Source organism: Melospiza georgiana, chromosome 13, assembly GCF_028018845.1.
Source record: "Melospiza georgiana isolate bMelGeo1 chromosome 13, bMelGeo1.pri, whole genome shotgun sequence".
NCBI classification, from domain to species: Eukaryota; Metazoa; Chordata; class Aves; order Passeriformes; family Passerellidae; genus Melospiza; species Melospiza georgiana.
This window is the reverse complement of record NC_080442.1, coordinates 16160313-16177033: the sequence shown is the minus strand read 5'-3', so window position 1 is coordinate 16177033 and position 16721 is coordinate 16160313. Positions and strand designations below refer to the sequence as shown.

Genomic DNA, 16721 nt, shown 5'->3' with positions numbered 1-16721 from the left:
CCGGCCCGGGGCCGCCATGTTGGCTCCGCTCCGCCGCCCACCGCGCACTTTCCCACGCGTCGCCCCCGCGGCCGCGCAGCCCCCCGCTCCTCCTCCGAACCTCCGGAAAAAACCTCCAGAAAATAAATTTAAAAAAAAAAAAAAAACCAAAAAAAAAAACCACCTCCCACCGGGCCGGCGCCGCGCACGGAGATACGCGCGGTTGCCACACGCGCTCACGCACAGACACACGCACGGACAGACACACGGACACGCTCACACGCGCGGGCTGGCACCGCCCGCCCGGCGCCTCCTCCGGCCCCAGCCCCCGCTTTTGTCTGAACTTGGGGAGCCGCCTCCTCCCGCGCCCCCTCCGCGCCCCGCGGGGCCGCCGCCCCCCCGGCGGGGCCGGGCCGGTTCGGGAGAGCGGCGGCGGGGAGGGCAGAGCGCAGGCAGGAGGAGGAGGAAGGGGAAGGGGGGGTGAAGAAGACCTTTCCCGAGCTGTGGGTTGCACCGCGGGCGGCTCCGCAGCTCTCGCTGTCGTTCCGGGTCGCCTTTGGGTCTTTCCCCGCCAGTCCCGGTGGCAGGAATGGCGGGGGTAAGGGGGGAAGGAATAGAGCGAGCTGAGATCAGATTAAAGCAGAAAATATAATAAAAGGGAGGGTTGGGAAGTGGGGGAACCGCAAGGAAAAAAAATATATTAGACACTTAGAGGGAAAGAGTCGCCATGTTTAACAGCTTTTTTTTTTTTTTTTTTTTTTTTTCCCTTTTCTTAAAAAAAAAAAAAAAAAAAAGGGATCTCCTCAATTCAACATAGAACAAGCTTCTCCATCCCAACCCTCCTCTTTTGTCCAATTCAATCTTTGGATAGATCTTTTGTTCTAACTCAGCATGAAAAGAAAAACTTTCTTTAAATGCTATAAACTTAAAACTAACTGAAGTCCCTAAACAAATCCTCCTCTGAGCATTCCAAACATATATACACGGGGCTTGTGTGTGTGCGTGCGTGTGTGTGTGTGTGTGTTTTTATTTAACCCTGGTGCATTTTCTGTTTACTATTATTCTCTGTGAACCAAAGCTCGCTGCAAGAAACTTATAAATACAGAGATAGCTTACAGGCTTTAAAACATAAAAAGCAGAGAATGTTTTGGATTTGAAAATCATAAATTATAATTTAATGCCAATAACAATTTACAACAAATGGTTGTTTACAATAAACTAACACAAAACAAACAAGTCAAGATCCTGTGTTCTTAGTAAGCATAAAAACTTCACACACACACACTCACATGGATAGCACTTGCAATAGAAAAAGCTAAATCTAGAGGTCAGCAATTCCCCTGCAATAATAGTATATTTATATATTTATATATATTTATATATTTATAGAAAAGGAGCCATGATTCAGATGTAAAACTCTGCTCAAATTCACAGTCATACGCCCCTCAGCCCCCAGTACAGATGTGTCTAACTGGAACACACTAAAGATCAGGGTTTAATCGACTTTACAGAATGATCTCTCTCCCTCCCTCTCTCTCTTTTTGTGAAACCACAACATGGTGTAGTTACGTGTGGTAAAAAGGGAGAGGGGGAAGCCTCAGACAAGAACAAAATTGCAAGCTTTCACATACAAAGCATCTGCTATAGACCAAGGGGAGGGCGGGCGGGGGGAGAGAGAAAGAAAAGAGAGGAAAAAAAAAATAAAATAAATGACACGCACACACACGAAATAAAATATCAACCCATTGCAAAAACCACATCATCTTGCCTTCCTTCATGTTTGGGTTGGGTTATTTGGTGGGGTTTTTTTTTCCAATTGCCCATGGTGTGTCCGGGGCTGTGCCACCCGCCCAGGCAGGTCCCTGGGAGCTGCAGGAGAGGGCCCTGTGCCTCCACACACAGGGCACATCCAGGGACGCCCACGCCCGCCTGTGTGCCAGCATACACACAGACACCGAGCCCATATGGAAAAGAGAGAGATGACCTGTGGTCATGCTTTCACAGTCTAAAGGTTAAAAAAATTAAAAAAAAAAAAAAAAAATAATAATAAAAAAAAATGAAATCCACTTGAGAGTATATATACATTAAAAACCGACTCCTCAGTGCTAGAAGCTAAAGCCACTCCATTTGAAGACCTCTCAATGACAACGATAGATGGCAACTACGGAGTATTATAAAAAATCACACATACTTAAAGAAAACTCATTGCAAACAACTGACCTATATTTACAATACTGCTATTACCTTGCTTGAATGATCTTGTGCGCGTATGTCAGACATTTACAAAAGATTTTTCGCCCCATTCTGATCATAAAATAGATACTGATCTCCAGATTTCTAATACTTTTTCACAACAATACCTTTCCTACGCAGGCACTTAAGTGTGACAAAAATAAGGGCCTTTTTTTTTTTTTTTTTCCAGAAAATCCATTTTTAATTAACAGGAGGATTAGATGAATGGGGGTTGATGGTTTACCATTTCAGCATAGTACTTCCTAAAACCATAGATAAACCACGAACTTAAGTCCTCCACCCCCATCCCGGAATTAAACAGGTAAATACACTACAATACATCTGCTACAAACTTACTGTGACAAGTAAACAAATCAATCGTCTATGGACTTAAATGACTGCAAACTATAGAGAAGTAATGTGGTTTCTGAAAGACATTTATGACAGCCAAACAAGTTTCAGATATCAAATAATATTTTAATTTCTGAATACTTTCAATTTTCCTTGGAATATAACACACAAAGACTCGACCAAACAGTTCAGTTATTATAACTTTTACAGTATACAGAAATGTTGCACTTAAAAAAAAAAAAAAAACCTTCAGTTTTTTTAAACACAAAACTGTAAACTCTAAGATACTGAATCAATCACGTTATCTATAAGTGCCAACAGTGTTATTTTGTCATGCTGATTTCAATGGTATTTTTTAAAAAGGGAAAATATCAACAATTATTATAATACAAAGGGCTTGCAAATATACAAACAGATAGAGGAGTTTAATAACAATTCATGATGAACTATGTGGAACCCAATTCAAATTACAAAAGTTCACTTTGCTCGTTTGCTTGTTTGTTTTTTTTTTTTTTCCTTTTAAATCAAAACCATAGTGTGTCTTGGACACAAAATCCTTCTACCTATAATAAATCCCCACAGTTCATTTTCTGTCCGAAATATCAAAAAAACCTAGATTTGGGGGGAGTTATATGACACGTGTGGTTCATTCGGGTCTATATAATTATAGCTCTCTCAGCTTCAAGCTAGATTTTGGGTCACCACCTTAAGTGCGCTTCCATCATTGTGTTGTTGAGGGTTTTTTTTTTTTTCTCTTTTCCTTTCTTCCTATGATACTTTCGTGGACTCAGTTTTAATTCTTTCAGAACATATATTTTAAGGATACACAGTTTATTTTTTTTTTTTAAAGAAGCCAAGGTTATATCAAAAATTATTATAGAACCACAGAATAAACTGGTTTGAAACCAGAAAAATACAAAAAAGAACAGCTATAGGTACATAGACACATAGGACAATTAATAATTTGGAAAAAAAAGACTTACTTTCTTCCGTTCTGCTAATTTTCTCCAAATTTCCTTTAAATGCACTTTAAGCGAGATTTTTTAAAAAGTTTACCCCAAAAAAAAAGAAAAAAAAAGAAGAAAAAAGAAAAAAAGAAAAAGCCCACCATCGTTTCTTTTCTTCTTCTTTCTTTTTTTCTTTCCCTCTTTTTTATTTTTTACAAAAAAAATGATAAGTAGCAAGTTTTTTTCTGAACGACACGGGAGTTTTTAATGCATTCTGTAAAAGTTCATTTGACAGTCTCTTTTTTTAATTCACAGTCCATTAATTTTTTCCTGTCTTCTCTTAGCAAACTTGTAACATCCTTTTACATCCTTTCTTAGCAGAAGGAAATTTAAGAAACAACCAGAACCCAAATGTCATCTGCTTTCCTTTCACTCGCATCTCCCTTCTCAATTTTGAATTTTTATTTATTTTTTTTTTTTTAATTTTTGTCTCGGTGTTGTTGTTTTGTTTTGTTTTGTTTTTTTTCCTTTTATTTTCTCTCTCTCTCTCTCTCTCTCTCTTGGATGTTTTATTGAATGGACATGTAAGGCCAGTTAAAACTGCTGCCAGACAGTAACATATCCCTGATTAGGGTTTCTATGGGGGTTTTACCTACCAAACGGACGAAAAACAATTGCTCTATGACAGAAGAGGAGACAGTGCGAAGGGAGGGGAGACGTAGTAATAGCTTCCCGAATCGTGTTGGCTGGTTGGGATACTGGCTCCTAACATACTCTTCCAAAGCACACTGTGACTTCTCCTGTAAACTTTCAACATGGGCTACATCAGAGAGACCACAGGCATCTAGAAGAAAGTGTATTAAAAAAAAAAAAAAAAAAAAAAAAAAAAAAAAGAAAGAAAAGATTAAAAAAAAAAAAAGAAAGCAATCATCAGATTAAAAAGGTTTTGGCGGTTTGTGTGTGTTGTTTTTAAATTTTTTAATTTGATTTTTTTTTTCTCCTCCAAATGTCTAGGTTTAAGAGTAGATGGTGCGCCATCACCTCGCCCCCCAGAGTTTAAGTGGGTTTCACCAAAAGGGACAATCTCTCTGTGCATGTGTGTGTGTGTGTGTGTGTGTCTGCATTTCTCTCTCTTCTAGAGGGTCTCCTTTAGGACAGAGCACAGCTCCCAGGGTCGAGATTTCTAATGGCACGACAGACCTGAGGGGTGGCAAGGAGGTGCTGGCCAAGCCTAATTCCATATCTCTGTGGTTTTTGGGGGAAAGGCTGGGGGGGCGGGGAAGCCTTGAGTCAAAAAGGGGGAAAGGGAGCCACTATTTCTCCACACCCCCCCCTTCTTGGAAAATAATTGGGGGGAGCCTAACCCTGTGATGAGAAGGACTACTACTCACAGTGATAGAAATCATAATAATAATAAAAAACTGGCCCAGCCAAAGATAATGGCGCCCCGGATCCAGCAACAGATTCTCCCCCAAAGAAGACAACGCGTTTTTCTTCAGTCTTTGAAACTGATTTAAGTGGCCCTTTAAAACTGATCTTGTCAGTTTAGCCTATTCAGAGGCAGCCATGCAAACTGTGATCTCTCTGTTCATTTGAGCTGTTTCTTTTCCCCCCTCTTTTCTTTTCTCTTTCTTTCTTCCCCCCCCTCCACTCCCCCCTCTTTTTTTTTTTCCTCTTCTTCTTCTTTTTAAACCTAAAGGCCCTTACAAGAAGAAAACTCCCTGATAGGGTCTGGACATTTTTTTTCTTTTTTTTTTTTTCTTTTTTTTTTTTTCTTTTTTTTTTTTCCCTGATACGCTAAAATACAATAAGTTCCCTTTAAATCAGAGACGTCTGTGCTGAAAGAGCACAGGTTGTGACCTGACCTCCCTGTGGCTTTCCTAGGCACAGGGCTAACACATGCATATTCTGCGAGTCATTAGAACCCAGATTTTTCCCCCCTCCCTCTTAAAAGAGGCTGCAGCAAACATTATATGCATCTATGTGCGTCTGCTTTACATCAGGGAGGGTTATTGGGGTGCTGCAGAAGCTGCAAGCATCACCCTATATTTTTTTGCATGCGGCTGTCTTCCCCAGAATCAGATAACAAGAAACGTTTATCTAGTTGGGAGGCAATTTACACGCCAGGCCTCCCATTTTGAAAATAGTCATAAATTAAACAGTTACGACAGGATCGGACGATTGTTTTCTCAGAAGGCTAAAAAAAAAAAAAAAAAAAAAAAAAAGTAAAAAAAAAAAAAAAGTGATTTGGGAGAAAAGGCAGGATTGGAAATAAACTCCTTGGTGTGGGTGTGAGCTGGGCAGGGGCTGGGGAGGGATGTGAGCGTGTGTGGGATCCTCGCTGAGCGGCTGAGCGAGGGAGAGGAAAATGCATCCTAGAAAAACGATAGAAAAATAAAATAAGCACCCCACGGACACCCCTTCCCACTCGGGATCCCTGTCTCCCTGTGGCTAGATGCGCCCTGCTCATTGATCACCTCAGGATTTAACACCAGTAATTGGGGGGGGAGGAAAAAAAAAAGGAGAAGTTTTTTATGTGTAAAGCAATAATATATAAAAGGAAGTTTAGGTCACGACCCAGAACCTGGACAAAGTCCAGAAAATGACTTCGTTCCCCAGACCCCCTTTAACACAACAAGGAACGGATTGTGAGCCCTTCTTTTCCCACATAAACTACATTTTTTTCCTGTTTCCTGATATCAGGCTTTAAAAAACTCTGATGAGTAATTATTTTGCAGGTCCTGCTTCCATTCATATGTTTATCGCGTGGCCACTTTCCCAAGCGTCCGAATGAGTTACAGGCGAAATATATGTATTTTTAAATTTAATCCCCAAACTTCCAGGGCTCCAGCACACTGGGTTGCCGGTGCAGCCTCAAAGTTAGTGATCTGAGATAACGTATTGCACAAATTAGCGAGCAGATTTTTTTTTTTTTCCCCTCAGAAGAAAAAAAAAAAAAAAATTTAGCCTCCAGAGTTAATATCAGGATTATTACTCACCCAGGTTAAACTCTAGTGCAAGCTAATTAGATTTCACAACGCACTCAATTATTGCTTTATAACTCATGCACTATTTCTAGGCAGCAAAAGTTGACACATATTTCCCCCCCCTCCCCTCTTTGATTATCTAAGAAACACCTCGAGGTCTTTTCCTCGGGAGAGTCATGCTTGTGTCACCCCGGAATTACACTGCGGAGCGGCAGCTTCAGCCTCCTCTTACTTTTCCATACTATCCCTGTCTACTTATGGTAATGATCTTTTCGCACCCGCTACTCGCTTTGGACTATGCAGTTCCTGCTGGGTACAAATGCAAACTTTTCCCCTTAGCTTAAATGACACAGAACTGCTCACTGCCACATTCTGTTTAAATCAGAGACAGCTCTTTGCAAAGTTGATTTATTTTATTTTATGAGATGGCAGGGAACATATTTTAAACTCAGATTTGCGCATTTAACTTTTTTTTTTTTTTTAATTCAATTTTTAATCCTGCAGGGCTTTTTTCCCTTCCTGGCTGCCCATAAAATGATCCTCTTTTTAAAGTGGTTTCACTGATAGGACGACTTGTATTTAACAACATCAAACAGATTTTGCTGCTGTTCGGATGCGTGTCATTAAATGCAACAACCCAGAGCTATACTGTTAAATAAAATATTATTTTCAATGGGAAGAGCGCAGTCTCTCGTGGCGAATGGGTGCCTCTTCCCAGGCCCCTTCTTTCCCAGTCCCCAGCATTATTCAGCTAGGCTTGGGGTGTATTTTGGCCGCCTGCTTTTTTCTTTAAAAAAAAATTAAAATGAATGGGGCGTGTGTATTTTATTTTTATTTTGTTTTTTTTCTCTGATTTGCACTCCCTAGAAGATGGGATGCTCGGATCCGAGGCCCTGCAGGGCAGAGCACAGGGCACCGCTTCCTAAAAGGAAAAGAGACCGCGCTGGCTCTCGGGGGGCAGGGAGCGGGCATGGGGTGCAGGCAATAACACTTTGCAAGAGCAAACACTTCTCAAGGGGGGCCCGGGGAAGGAGGAGAGGAAAAAGAAAAAAAAAAAAAAAAAAAAATCAACAAAAAAAAGGAGCAAAGAAATGCCGCCTACCTGAGGTGAAGAGGACTATGGCCTTTAAACAGCTATATTCTGCAGAGTCGACATGCAATGCTTTCAGTTTTTCTACTTGCTCTTGGAAGATTCGTATGTGGTCCATAAAGGCGACCACTCGGTCAGCAGACATTGGCGAAGCGTGGAGGCCAGCAGCTGCCAGGAGCGGAGCTACGTGGAGGGGCATGGAGCACTGGGCAGCGTTGAGGACAAATAACTCGCTCCAGGTCAGCCTCAGGAGGGCCACCTGGTCTGTGATCTGGAGGTCTGGGAAGAAGGGGATATTCCTGGCCCACTCCACCGCGCTGAAGAGCATCCTAGCTGCCAGTTCACAAATGTTCTCGATGCCCATGATGTTGTTGGGTTGCATGCACTGACTGCCAAAGCGGGAGGTGGGGTAGGGCTCTGCTCTCAGAAGAAGGGAGATATATCCGGATAGGTAGGAATGGCAGTTGAGAGGGTCCCCATTTGTCAAGGCGAACTGACCATGAGTTGGCTGTGTGGGTGGCATTCTGCCCCTCTGGACCGCTGCAGTAAATAGAGAAGAAACTACAGCTATTAATATCTGAATTGCGACCATCGGTTCCAATACAGCCTGCTTTGTGTGCTCGTGCGTGCCTGTGTGACCCCGCACCCGGCCAGCTTCGGGGGGAAGCGTGCATTTTCCCCGCCAGAGTTCAGCCCCGGCCCCGCTCTAAGGCTCCGCAGTTCTCGGGTCAAGTCAAGCAACAACAAAAGCTGAGGGACGCTGTGGGCTCGGCCAGGGCTGCTGTGGGAGCCCGGCTCCTCACTTCCCAAAACACGCCACAGTCCGGTTATCCCCCCCTCCCCTGCACCGCCACCCCCTCCTTCCAGAGATGCAGGATACGTCTTTGTGTGTTTTTTTCCCTCCGTTACACCTAAACCAGCTCGCTGGTTTGAGGCTGGGGGAGCGGGATGGGGAAGGAGGAGGGGAGAAGGAAGAAACACTTCAGTTCGAAATCCCCGGCTCTGGTCCCACACGCGTTTCTCGCCCACTGAATACATTGTTGCTGCTGGTATTATACATCCCCCCCTCTCGCAAAAAAATACCAAAGGAGGCGAAATCACCCCACAACATCCCCGGCAGGTCCCCTGGTGAGGCTGAGGGCATTATCCAAAGGCACCTTCCCCCGCTGCCCATGGAAAGTGGGCCTTTCATTTTGTTAATAAATTTACACGGTGACAGCGAGAGAAAAAGGAGAGAGATAAAGGGCTCAGAGGCAGAGAGACGACAAGAAGGGAGAACGCCTAAAAATGTGCTTGATTTATATTTGTTATCGCCTGTATTCCAAGGTTAGTTACTCTTGCAGAAACACAAAGAGAGGAGCCCGGCGAGTCCCAAGCCCCCTCACCCTTAACCTACATAGCAGCGTCCAGACACAGAGCACGCACTGGAAAACTGCAGGCTCACATTTCCCGTCTAATTTTATATCACAAAGACTCCACTTGCAGAGATCCGAGCACCCCACACTTACTTCTGGACTGCTCCTTACACCCCCCACCCCATCCCTTCTACCCCCTCCTGCCTCTCCCGGAGGAGCAAGAAAATAAGAGGAAGAAGAGAAAAGTGAGGAAATAACAACCAGGAAAGGCAGGCACACGGCAGTGTGTGTATACACACACACTCGTGGAGATATGTGTGTGTGTGTATATATATTTTTAAAGGAGGAAAAATCCGGCCGGGAATCCACAGTGGAGTGCTGTAGAGCCTCGGTAGGGTGAGTCCCATTGTAATAGTAATTTGAACCGCCTGTGTAAAATTGCAATCTAAGGCAGGGTGCTGGAGGATATATATATATGCGTGTGTGTATGTGTATGTGTGTGTGTGTGTGTGTGTGCATCTCGGGAGGCTCCGTGTGTGTGTGTACACACACGCACAGACACACACACACACACACACACAGGGCTGCTCGGGGCACGGGGGCTAAGGCTGAGCATGCAGGAGGAAACACGAAGGAAAAGTAACCACACGTCAGAATCATCATCTCGCTCCTAAGCAGCGTGAAACTAAAAATCCACTTTCAATAAACCTCCATCAGCAAAATCAAAACAAACACAAATCAATTACGAGTGCAGGAGAAAGCATGCGAGAGCCCCTGCCTCCCTGCCCACCCTCCCCAACACCGCTTTCTTTCATTACGAGAAAGTTTCTGGCTGGTTTATTCGAGGGGGGTGGGTGGGGGGGAAGGAAAGGTTCTGGTTGGGTTTGGGGTTTGGAGAGGAAAGTTAAAAATGCTAAGAGCAATTATATATATTATTTAAAAATAATAAAAAAAGGAAAACCAAACAAACCCCAAAACGCAGCGAGTGAAAAAAAAAATTGCAAAACAAATGAAATCCCAATACCTTCCCGTCTCATGCCAACTTTGAGGCATTTTTTGAGGCGGCAGTACTGACACTGATTGCGGTGGTGCTGGTCAATGGGACAGTTCCTGTTGGCACGACAAGTGTAGCTGAGATTCCTCCTTACACTCCGCTTGAAGAAACTCTTGCAACCCTCGCAGGTAAACTGGCCATAATGTTTGCCACTAGACTTGTCCCCACAAACCACACATTCAATGTGCTGCTGCTGCTGCTGCTTGTCTCCTTGGTTCTGCTGGCTCGGCGGGTTGGTCTGGGCTGGCGTACTGGGAGGGCCCCCGGGCCCCGGGGTCTGTGGGGTGTGCGGGGCCCCGGCCGGGGGTCCCTGCACCGGCGGGGCTTGCGAAGGCTGCGTTCCCTGAGCTCCGGGCACATCGTCCTGGGGGTCTCGCCACGCACCGACTACCATTGCCATATCTATTGGACACCGTTGCCAAACTTCCTGTTCCCCCTTTATTTTCAAAGTTTGTTTGCTTTGCTTTTCAGATCAGCTTTGCAGCAGTCTTTTTATTTTTTTGTCCTCCCCTCTCTCTCTCTCTCTCTTTTTCCCTCTCTCTCTTTTGTTGTTTTGCCTTTTTTTTTTTTTTTTTTTTTTTTTTTTTCAGGAGGGTCGGGGTGGGGGGGATCTCCCGGTACCGGCGAAGGTGCAGAAGCACGGGGCGATGGAGGTGTGTGTGCGGGGGGGCGAGGTGCGAGTCGATTGTCTGGGCTCCAGGAGAGCAAAGTAAAGGGGTGGTGGGGGTGGGGGAGAGAGGGGGAGAGAGAGAGAGAGAGAGAGGAGAAAAAAAAAAAAAATCTCTTCAAAGATCTCCCTCTCTCTCTCTTAGAGCTGATCTGCAGCAGAGTAGTTGAAGGAGGAGAGGCGGGTGTCTGGGGGCCAGGTCCAGGGAAGCTCGCAGTCAGCCATTCAGGAAAGCCATCAAAATAAGAATGAATAAAAGGTTAAAGATTACACACACAGCGGAAAAAAACACGCACAGCGGAGGAGACTCTTCTCGGCGCGGAGAGCGGTCGGTCTCGCCGTAGTTTTTGGAAGTCCAGCTTGCAGCAGCAACATCAACTGCGATCGCTTTGTTTTTGTGGGCTTTTTTTTTTCCTCCTCCTCCTCTTTCCTCCTCTCTCTCTGCTCTGTCTCTCCTCCCTCCTTCGCTCGCTTTAATTCTTCCTCTCCGCCGCTCCGCCCGGCCGCTGCGCTCTTGCTCTCTCTCGCTCCCTCTTTTGGGCTCGGGGGTGTGGGGGGGCTGTTGGCTTTTTTTTTTTCCTCCTCCTCCTCCTCGCTCTCTTTTTTTTTTTTTTTTGTTTTATAAAAAAATTCTTATGATCGTTACGATTACGATTATTATGAATTATTATTATGATTGTTTATTTGTTCCTCCTCCTCCTCCTCTCCGGCGCCGCCGCTCTGCTCCGCTCTGCCCCGTTCCGCCGGTTCGCCGCTCCCGCCGCGCCGCGTCCCCGCCGCCGCTCCCGCTCCCGCCGCCGCTCGGGTGCCGCTGCCGCCGCTCCCGCCGCCGCCGCTCCCGCCGCCGCTGCCGCCGCCGCCGCCGCGCTGCCTTATGCTGCTTCTGCCGCCTCGCAAGTGGGCTCTCGCCTCCGCGCCGCCGGTGCTCACGGCGCGGGCAGGGGGAGGGGGGCCGCGGGGCGGGGGGGAGGGAAGGAGTCAACTCGCCAGCGCAGCAGCGCCCAGCCAGCCAGGATGATAAAAGAGGGGAGCGGGAGGAGGAGGAGGAGGAGGAGGAGGAGGAGGAGGAGAGGAGGAGGAGGAGGAGGAGGGAGAGGGAGAGAGAGAGAGAGAGAGAGAGAGGGAAGGATCATAACCCAGCGCGCAGCATCGCTCCTCAGCCGGGGAGGGAGGGAGGAGGGGAAAAAAATCACCACGGGGAGAGCGCGCCAGCGCTTCCCCCCCCCCCCCCCCGCCCCAAAATAAAAAGAAGCAGGGGCTCCCCCCCGCTCCCCTCCCCTGGCGGCGGCGGCGGGGAGGGGCGGCGCGGGGCGGGGCGGGCGGGCGGTGCGGGCGGCGTGTGGGCCGAGGAGCGGCGAGCGCGCTCCCCGCCGGCCGCTCGCCCCGCTGGCGGGAGAGTGAACTTTGACACGGCTGCTGCAACTCAGCGCGCGTCGCCATGGCGACCGCGCGCCTTATAAGGCAACCGGGCCGGCGCCTGAGTGGCCAGGAGCGCGCGCCCCGCCCCCCGGCCCTCATTGGCCCGCGCCGCCCTTGCGCGGCCCGCCATGGCCGCCGCCGCCGCCCGCGCGGTCCTAGCGCCGCCCGCCGCCCCGCGCCCGCCGCCCCGCGCCCTCACGCCCCGCCGGGGCCAGGGGTGAGGGCGAGCCCGGCGTGCGGAGCGCGGCATCGCCGCCGCCTCACCTGGGGCTGCCCGCCGGGGCACGGCCTCGGGGGTCGGAGGGGGCGGCCGGGTGCAAAGCGGCAAGCAGGCGCTAAACCGAGGTAAAACTCCACGGAATAAAGTAAAGCCGAGCCCCGGCGCTGCCGCCGCCGCCGCTGCGGGGAAGGGGCGGCCGCGGGTTGTCCGAAAGCGCTCGGGGAGCGCGGTGCGGGCTGGAGCCCGCCGGGGGTCTCACAGCAGAGCCCCCCGGCCCCGCTCCGGGCACCTGCGCTCGGCGCGGCCGCCCCGTGTCCCGCCGCCCGCCCGAGCCGAGCCCCGGCCGCCCGCGGAGCCGCGCCGAGCCGGGCCGGGCTGCGCTGAGCCGCGCCGAGCCGAGCGCGCCCGTGCCCCGCGCTCCGGGAGCCGCCGCTCGCACCGCCCGGCCCCGGCGGGGCTCGGGGGCTCCGCCCGAGCGCTCCCGGGTCCCGCTCGCCCCGGAGCGAGGGGAGCGCGGCTCCGCTGCAGCAGCTCCGGAGCCCGGCACGGCGCTCCGCAGAGCGTGACAGCCGAGCCTTCCGCACGGCATCGCCACGGCGTGGCTCGCCTCGACCCCTTTAACTTTATTTCGGGGTTTTGCGGGTTCGGGGGTTTGGTGGCCGCACGTACCCCGACACTGTAACGCGACCTCCGTTCTGTACCACGAGCAGGTAACAGAGCTAAGCACGGGGACGTGTTTATTTGCCGCTGAATGGAGCTACTGGCCAGCGGAGCGGGGACTCGAGTCCGTCTCCCGGTGAAAATGGCCAAAAGACACTCGAACAAGCGAAGGGACGGAGAGATAAAATAGAAAACATGTTAGCACAGACAGATAAATGCCCGGCCGGACCGTTCTTCCTCCGCGAACACACGCGTCTGTGAGCGCTCGCATCCCAGCCGGTCACCAAGCACGGCCGCGGGGACACAGACCTGGGCACAACTCTGTCAGGGATTCATTGCCCCTCACCTCCTCACACACACTTTTTCATGTTGCCACATGCCCACACACTTGTGCCGCAGAAATAAAACGTGTGGCTAAAGCCGCAGGTGCGGAGATGGTTGGAAAGTTGTAAAAAGCACCTCGACTTGAGGGTGTCCTGCCGGGAAACCTGGCGTGTTTCAGACCCCACGGGCGAAGAGGTTTTTGCGACTCAATTTCAAAGACAAGGCTGCAGCGTTCCCATTGATCCTCACGGAGCAAAAAATAACCTTTACCCGAAACAGTGACCAGGAGGGACTGGGAAGACAGAAAGTGGGGAAGGAATCTTTCCAGGTTAAAATGTGGGGAACTGCCTTATGGTTTCCAAACAAGCCAGAGCTGAGGAGGTGACCTTTCGGGGAGGGTAGGAGAAGGTGGGGGTTCAAAATACAGAATAGCCACAGATTGTTGCTGATGTTGGATTTCCTGAGGAAAAAAATAAAAGCCAAAACCCAAAGCACAACCCAACACCAACCTTTCCTGTCTCGAATCTGACAAAGTAAACAGGATTAATTCACCATATGAAAAAACATAAACGCCGTCCTAACAAATGCAGAAATCACAAGAGAAAGCGGTTTTAACAGGACGCACAATATTAATAGTTTGAACGTATGATCGTAAAAATGAAAAACCATTGAAATACGCTTAAAAGCCGCCGTATACGCTGATTGCTCAAGCATTAATGAAGAATGCCCCAGATTAACTATTTGCTCTTCGAGGGATGCAGCGATATAACTATCTATTAGCACCATTAGATGCTTTGCTATTTATTTGAAAACACCCCTGCGAGTGGGTTGAGACAGAAGAGATGAATGTAAAAATGAACTGCAGCTAATTTCGCTAAATAATCCTCGAAACCTGAGCGCTTCGCAAGGAACGGGGAGATTCTCCACTGTCCTTCTCCGAGGCTTAATGACAATAGAAATGCTCTGGTTTAAAAGTGAGACCGTGTTGGTTTTCCAAATAAACAAACGCATCCCTCCTGCCATTTTACTGCAGATGTAAATTTATTTTAATGAGAGGGAGTGGAAGGATTTATTTTGCTAAAATTGAGTTGGGGATAGAGTCGGTGTAAATCTTTAGGTTTCAAAAAGAGAGGAGGAAGGAGGGGGAAGCTGCTTTCCTGGCAGAAAGCTGCCTAACAGTCCTCTAATTCTTTCTAGATTAAATCGCAATATGAATACAGCATCGAACAAATACCGAGTTTCGCTCTGAACTCAGTGGAAAGCAGTTACGTCTAACAGAATTCAATGAATTCCTCTTCTCCCTCAATGTAGTATGTGTGTGTTTTTCTCTTCCACCACACTGAAGTTCCATGAATAGGGAAAGTGGCTCCTATTGTGTGCCTCTGAACTTCCAAGTCAATGCAATTTTTAACCACTGGCTTGTGGTACTTTGAAAATCACCAGGGGCTGTCAGAGTTGGGTCCTCTGAAAAATTTACAGTGCTAAATCAGAGCATATGCTGTGAGAGAGGAAAAAAAATTGCTTAAGATTGGAGCAAGTACAGTATCTGGCTGCCCCCTAGTGTAAGTCTCTTATCTGCCTAAAATTCAACTTTAAAAGAAAAGGATCTCTTAAAGGGAAACGACTTTTGGCTCACGTATGCATACGAGAATGAAACTTCTGTACATTTTAATCTGATTAATTCCTAAGGATTTAAAATTAATTGGCTTGGGCACTCCTAGACCGGACTATAAGATTTCTGCATCAGGGTTTCTGCGAGAGCTGTGCCGAATAGGTATTTTTAAGGGATAGTGGTAAGGGATTGGGTTGGGGGGGGGGGGGGAGATCCTGTTTTGTGATTTTTTTTTTTTTTTAACGAGGATCCGAGCCTCGCTTGCTGTTGTCAGAGCAAAACACTTCTGCCGCTTAAAGTCAGATCTACGTCTTTTGCAATAATACTTAAAAAAAAAAAAAAAAAAAAAAGAAGGATAAATAATTGCCTTAAAGCCTCAGCCGAACTGCCAACCACACCTTCGGATGGTGAGTATATTCCAGCTTCTTTCCATTGTACTTGCTTAGCCAGGGAAGCGACCGGAGGGGGAGAGGGGATCTCGGCGCTTTACCTTCACCACAACCTCTTTTTTTTTTTTTTTTTTTTTTTTCTTTCTTTTTTTTTTTTTTTCTTTTTTTCCCCCCATCTCCCCCCACCCCAAATAAACGCTGCCAGCTGCACGGAGCGGCGCGATCGCGGGCAGTTTAACAGCTATCACTTAAGTTCAGAGCCCCTGTCCTGCCCTCCCACCCTCCGGAGCAGGTCGGTCCGCGCTCCTCCCGAGCGTTCCCGGCGCCGGGCAGGGCAGCGGGCTCTGCTCCCGGGGAAATGACTCGCAGGCGCTTTGCCTCGGACCTGGAAAGCGGCTCCGGTCCTTGGGTTTGTTCGCTTGTTTGTTTGTTTGCTGCTTTTGCTTTATTTAGCTTAAAGGACGTGCTAAACTGATGGTGCTGCAATTACACATACTTGGGTCTGCCCCCCTCCCCTCTTCCCCTCCTTAGAGCAACCCACGTAACCTTAGAAACGATCGTTTAAGACGCACGTTAGCTAACATTTGCTTTTTTGGATTTTTTGTTTTCCTTAAAAGAGAAACACAAGAATCACAACACATTGCCCGAAAAAAGTGTCAAAGAAGAAGAAAAAAAACTATAAGTAAACATACCAAAACCATATTTGCCTTGTTCAAGGTCCCAAATCGCTTGCATCTTCCTTTTTCTACCTCTCCTTTAGTTTGGCAGGTGAAACAAACAAATAAAAAAAAAATTCAGACCGCTGTTTGCCCCCCAGAAAGATGTGCGTTGGGTAATTAAAGAGAAGTCTCCTTCTTGGTGTTTATCTAAGCGATTGTGCAAACTGATTAAAAAAAAAAAAAAAGAGAGAGAGAGAAAAAAAAAAAGTAAAGTTACAGCCTTCAGGGGGGGAAAAAAAGGAAGCAAGGTGAAGGGAATAGATTTCCCACAACCTAAAGGGAAGTGCTTTCGATGTATTATTAGCGATCAGCCTTGGGAGAGAGAGGAAAAAAAAAAAAACACCCTGAACACACTCTAACTTTACACAGACAAGATTTCAGGGGGGGCTTTGTACACAGCTGCTTAGGAATGTGCGCCTTGCCTTTAAGAAAAAATCCCCAAGCCCAAGGTAGGAGATGTCTTTGAGTGATCCTTGTCTCATTTCATTCCTTAGAAGGAAGAGAGTCTCGCTACACCTTGTTTGGAGCTGGAAAGGCGAGACTTAAAAAAATAAAAAAAAAAATTAGGGGAAAAAAAATAAGGGGAAAAATATTCACAACCCACCCTTCCAATTGGGGAGGAAAAAAAAAAAATAAGAGAGGGAAATCTCCTAAGTTAATGACTGTGGGGGTAGGATGGATGCGACGGATTTCAGCCCCCCCCTCCTCCCCTTTCC

At 47.7% G+C, this 16721-nt stretch overlaps 1 protein-coding gene and 1 long non-coding RNA gene across 3 annotated transcripts in view; one reads left to right on the top strand and one right to left on the bottom strand.

Moving 5' to 3' along the window:
- Positions 1-2667: 2667 nt before the first annotated feature.
- Positions 2668-16377, bottom strand: NR2F2 (nuclear receptor subfamily 2 group F member 2). Of its 2 annotated transcripts, none has more exons than XM_058033210.1 (3): positions 15979-16377; positions 7599-8126; positions 2668-4353 (listed from the first exon to the last, which is right to left on the bottom strand). In XM_058033210.1, exons 1-3 carry the CDS (start codon positions 16019-16021, stop codon positions 4079-4081), a joined length of 846 nt encoding a protein of 281 aa, XP_057889193.1. In that variant the 5' UTR covers positions 16022-16377; the 3' UTR covers positions 2668-4078. The 2 variants fall into 2 exon arrangements, with proteins under 2 accessions (XP_057889193.1, XP_057889192.1); XM_058033209.1 differs by lacking the exon at positions 15979-16377 and adding an exon at positions 9966-11426.
- LOC131088850 (uncharacterized) overlaps positions 12800-16721 on the top strand; it is a 36295-nt gene continuing 32373 nt past the window's right edge. Inside the window, exon 1 of the long non-coding RNA XR_009115174.1 lies at positions 12800-15304. This is a non-coding gene — a long non-coding RNA (uncharacterized LOC131088850). The remainder of the gene's footprint in view (positions 15305-16721) is intronic.

What these genes read in the sequence shown, in the direction of transcription:
- NR2F2 (XM_058033209.1), bottom strand. Translation starts at nt 10,395, where the DNA reads ATGGCAATGGTAGTCGGTGCGTGGCGAGACCCCCAGGACGATGTGCCC. An exon ending in AGTTGGCATGAGACGGGAAG is followed by an intron (nt 8,127 to 9,965) that starts GTATTGGGATTT and finishes TATTTACTGCAG; the next exon opens with CGGTCCAGAGGGGCAGAATG. An exon ending in CATAGTCCTCTTCACCTCAG is followed by an intron (nt 4,354 to 7,598) that starts GTAGGCGGCATT and finishes ACTTTCTTCTAG; the next exon opens with ATGCCTGTGGTCTCTCTGAT.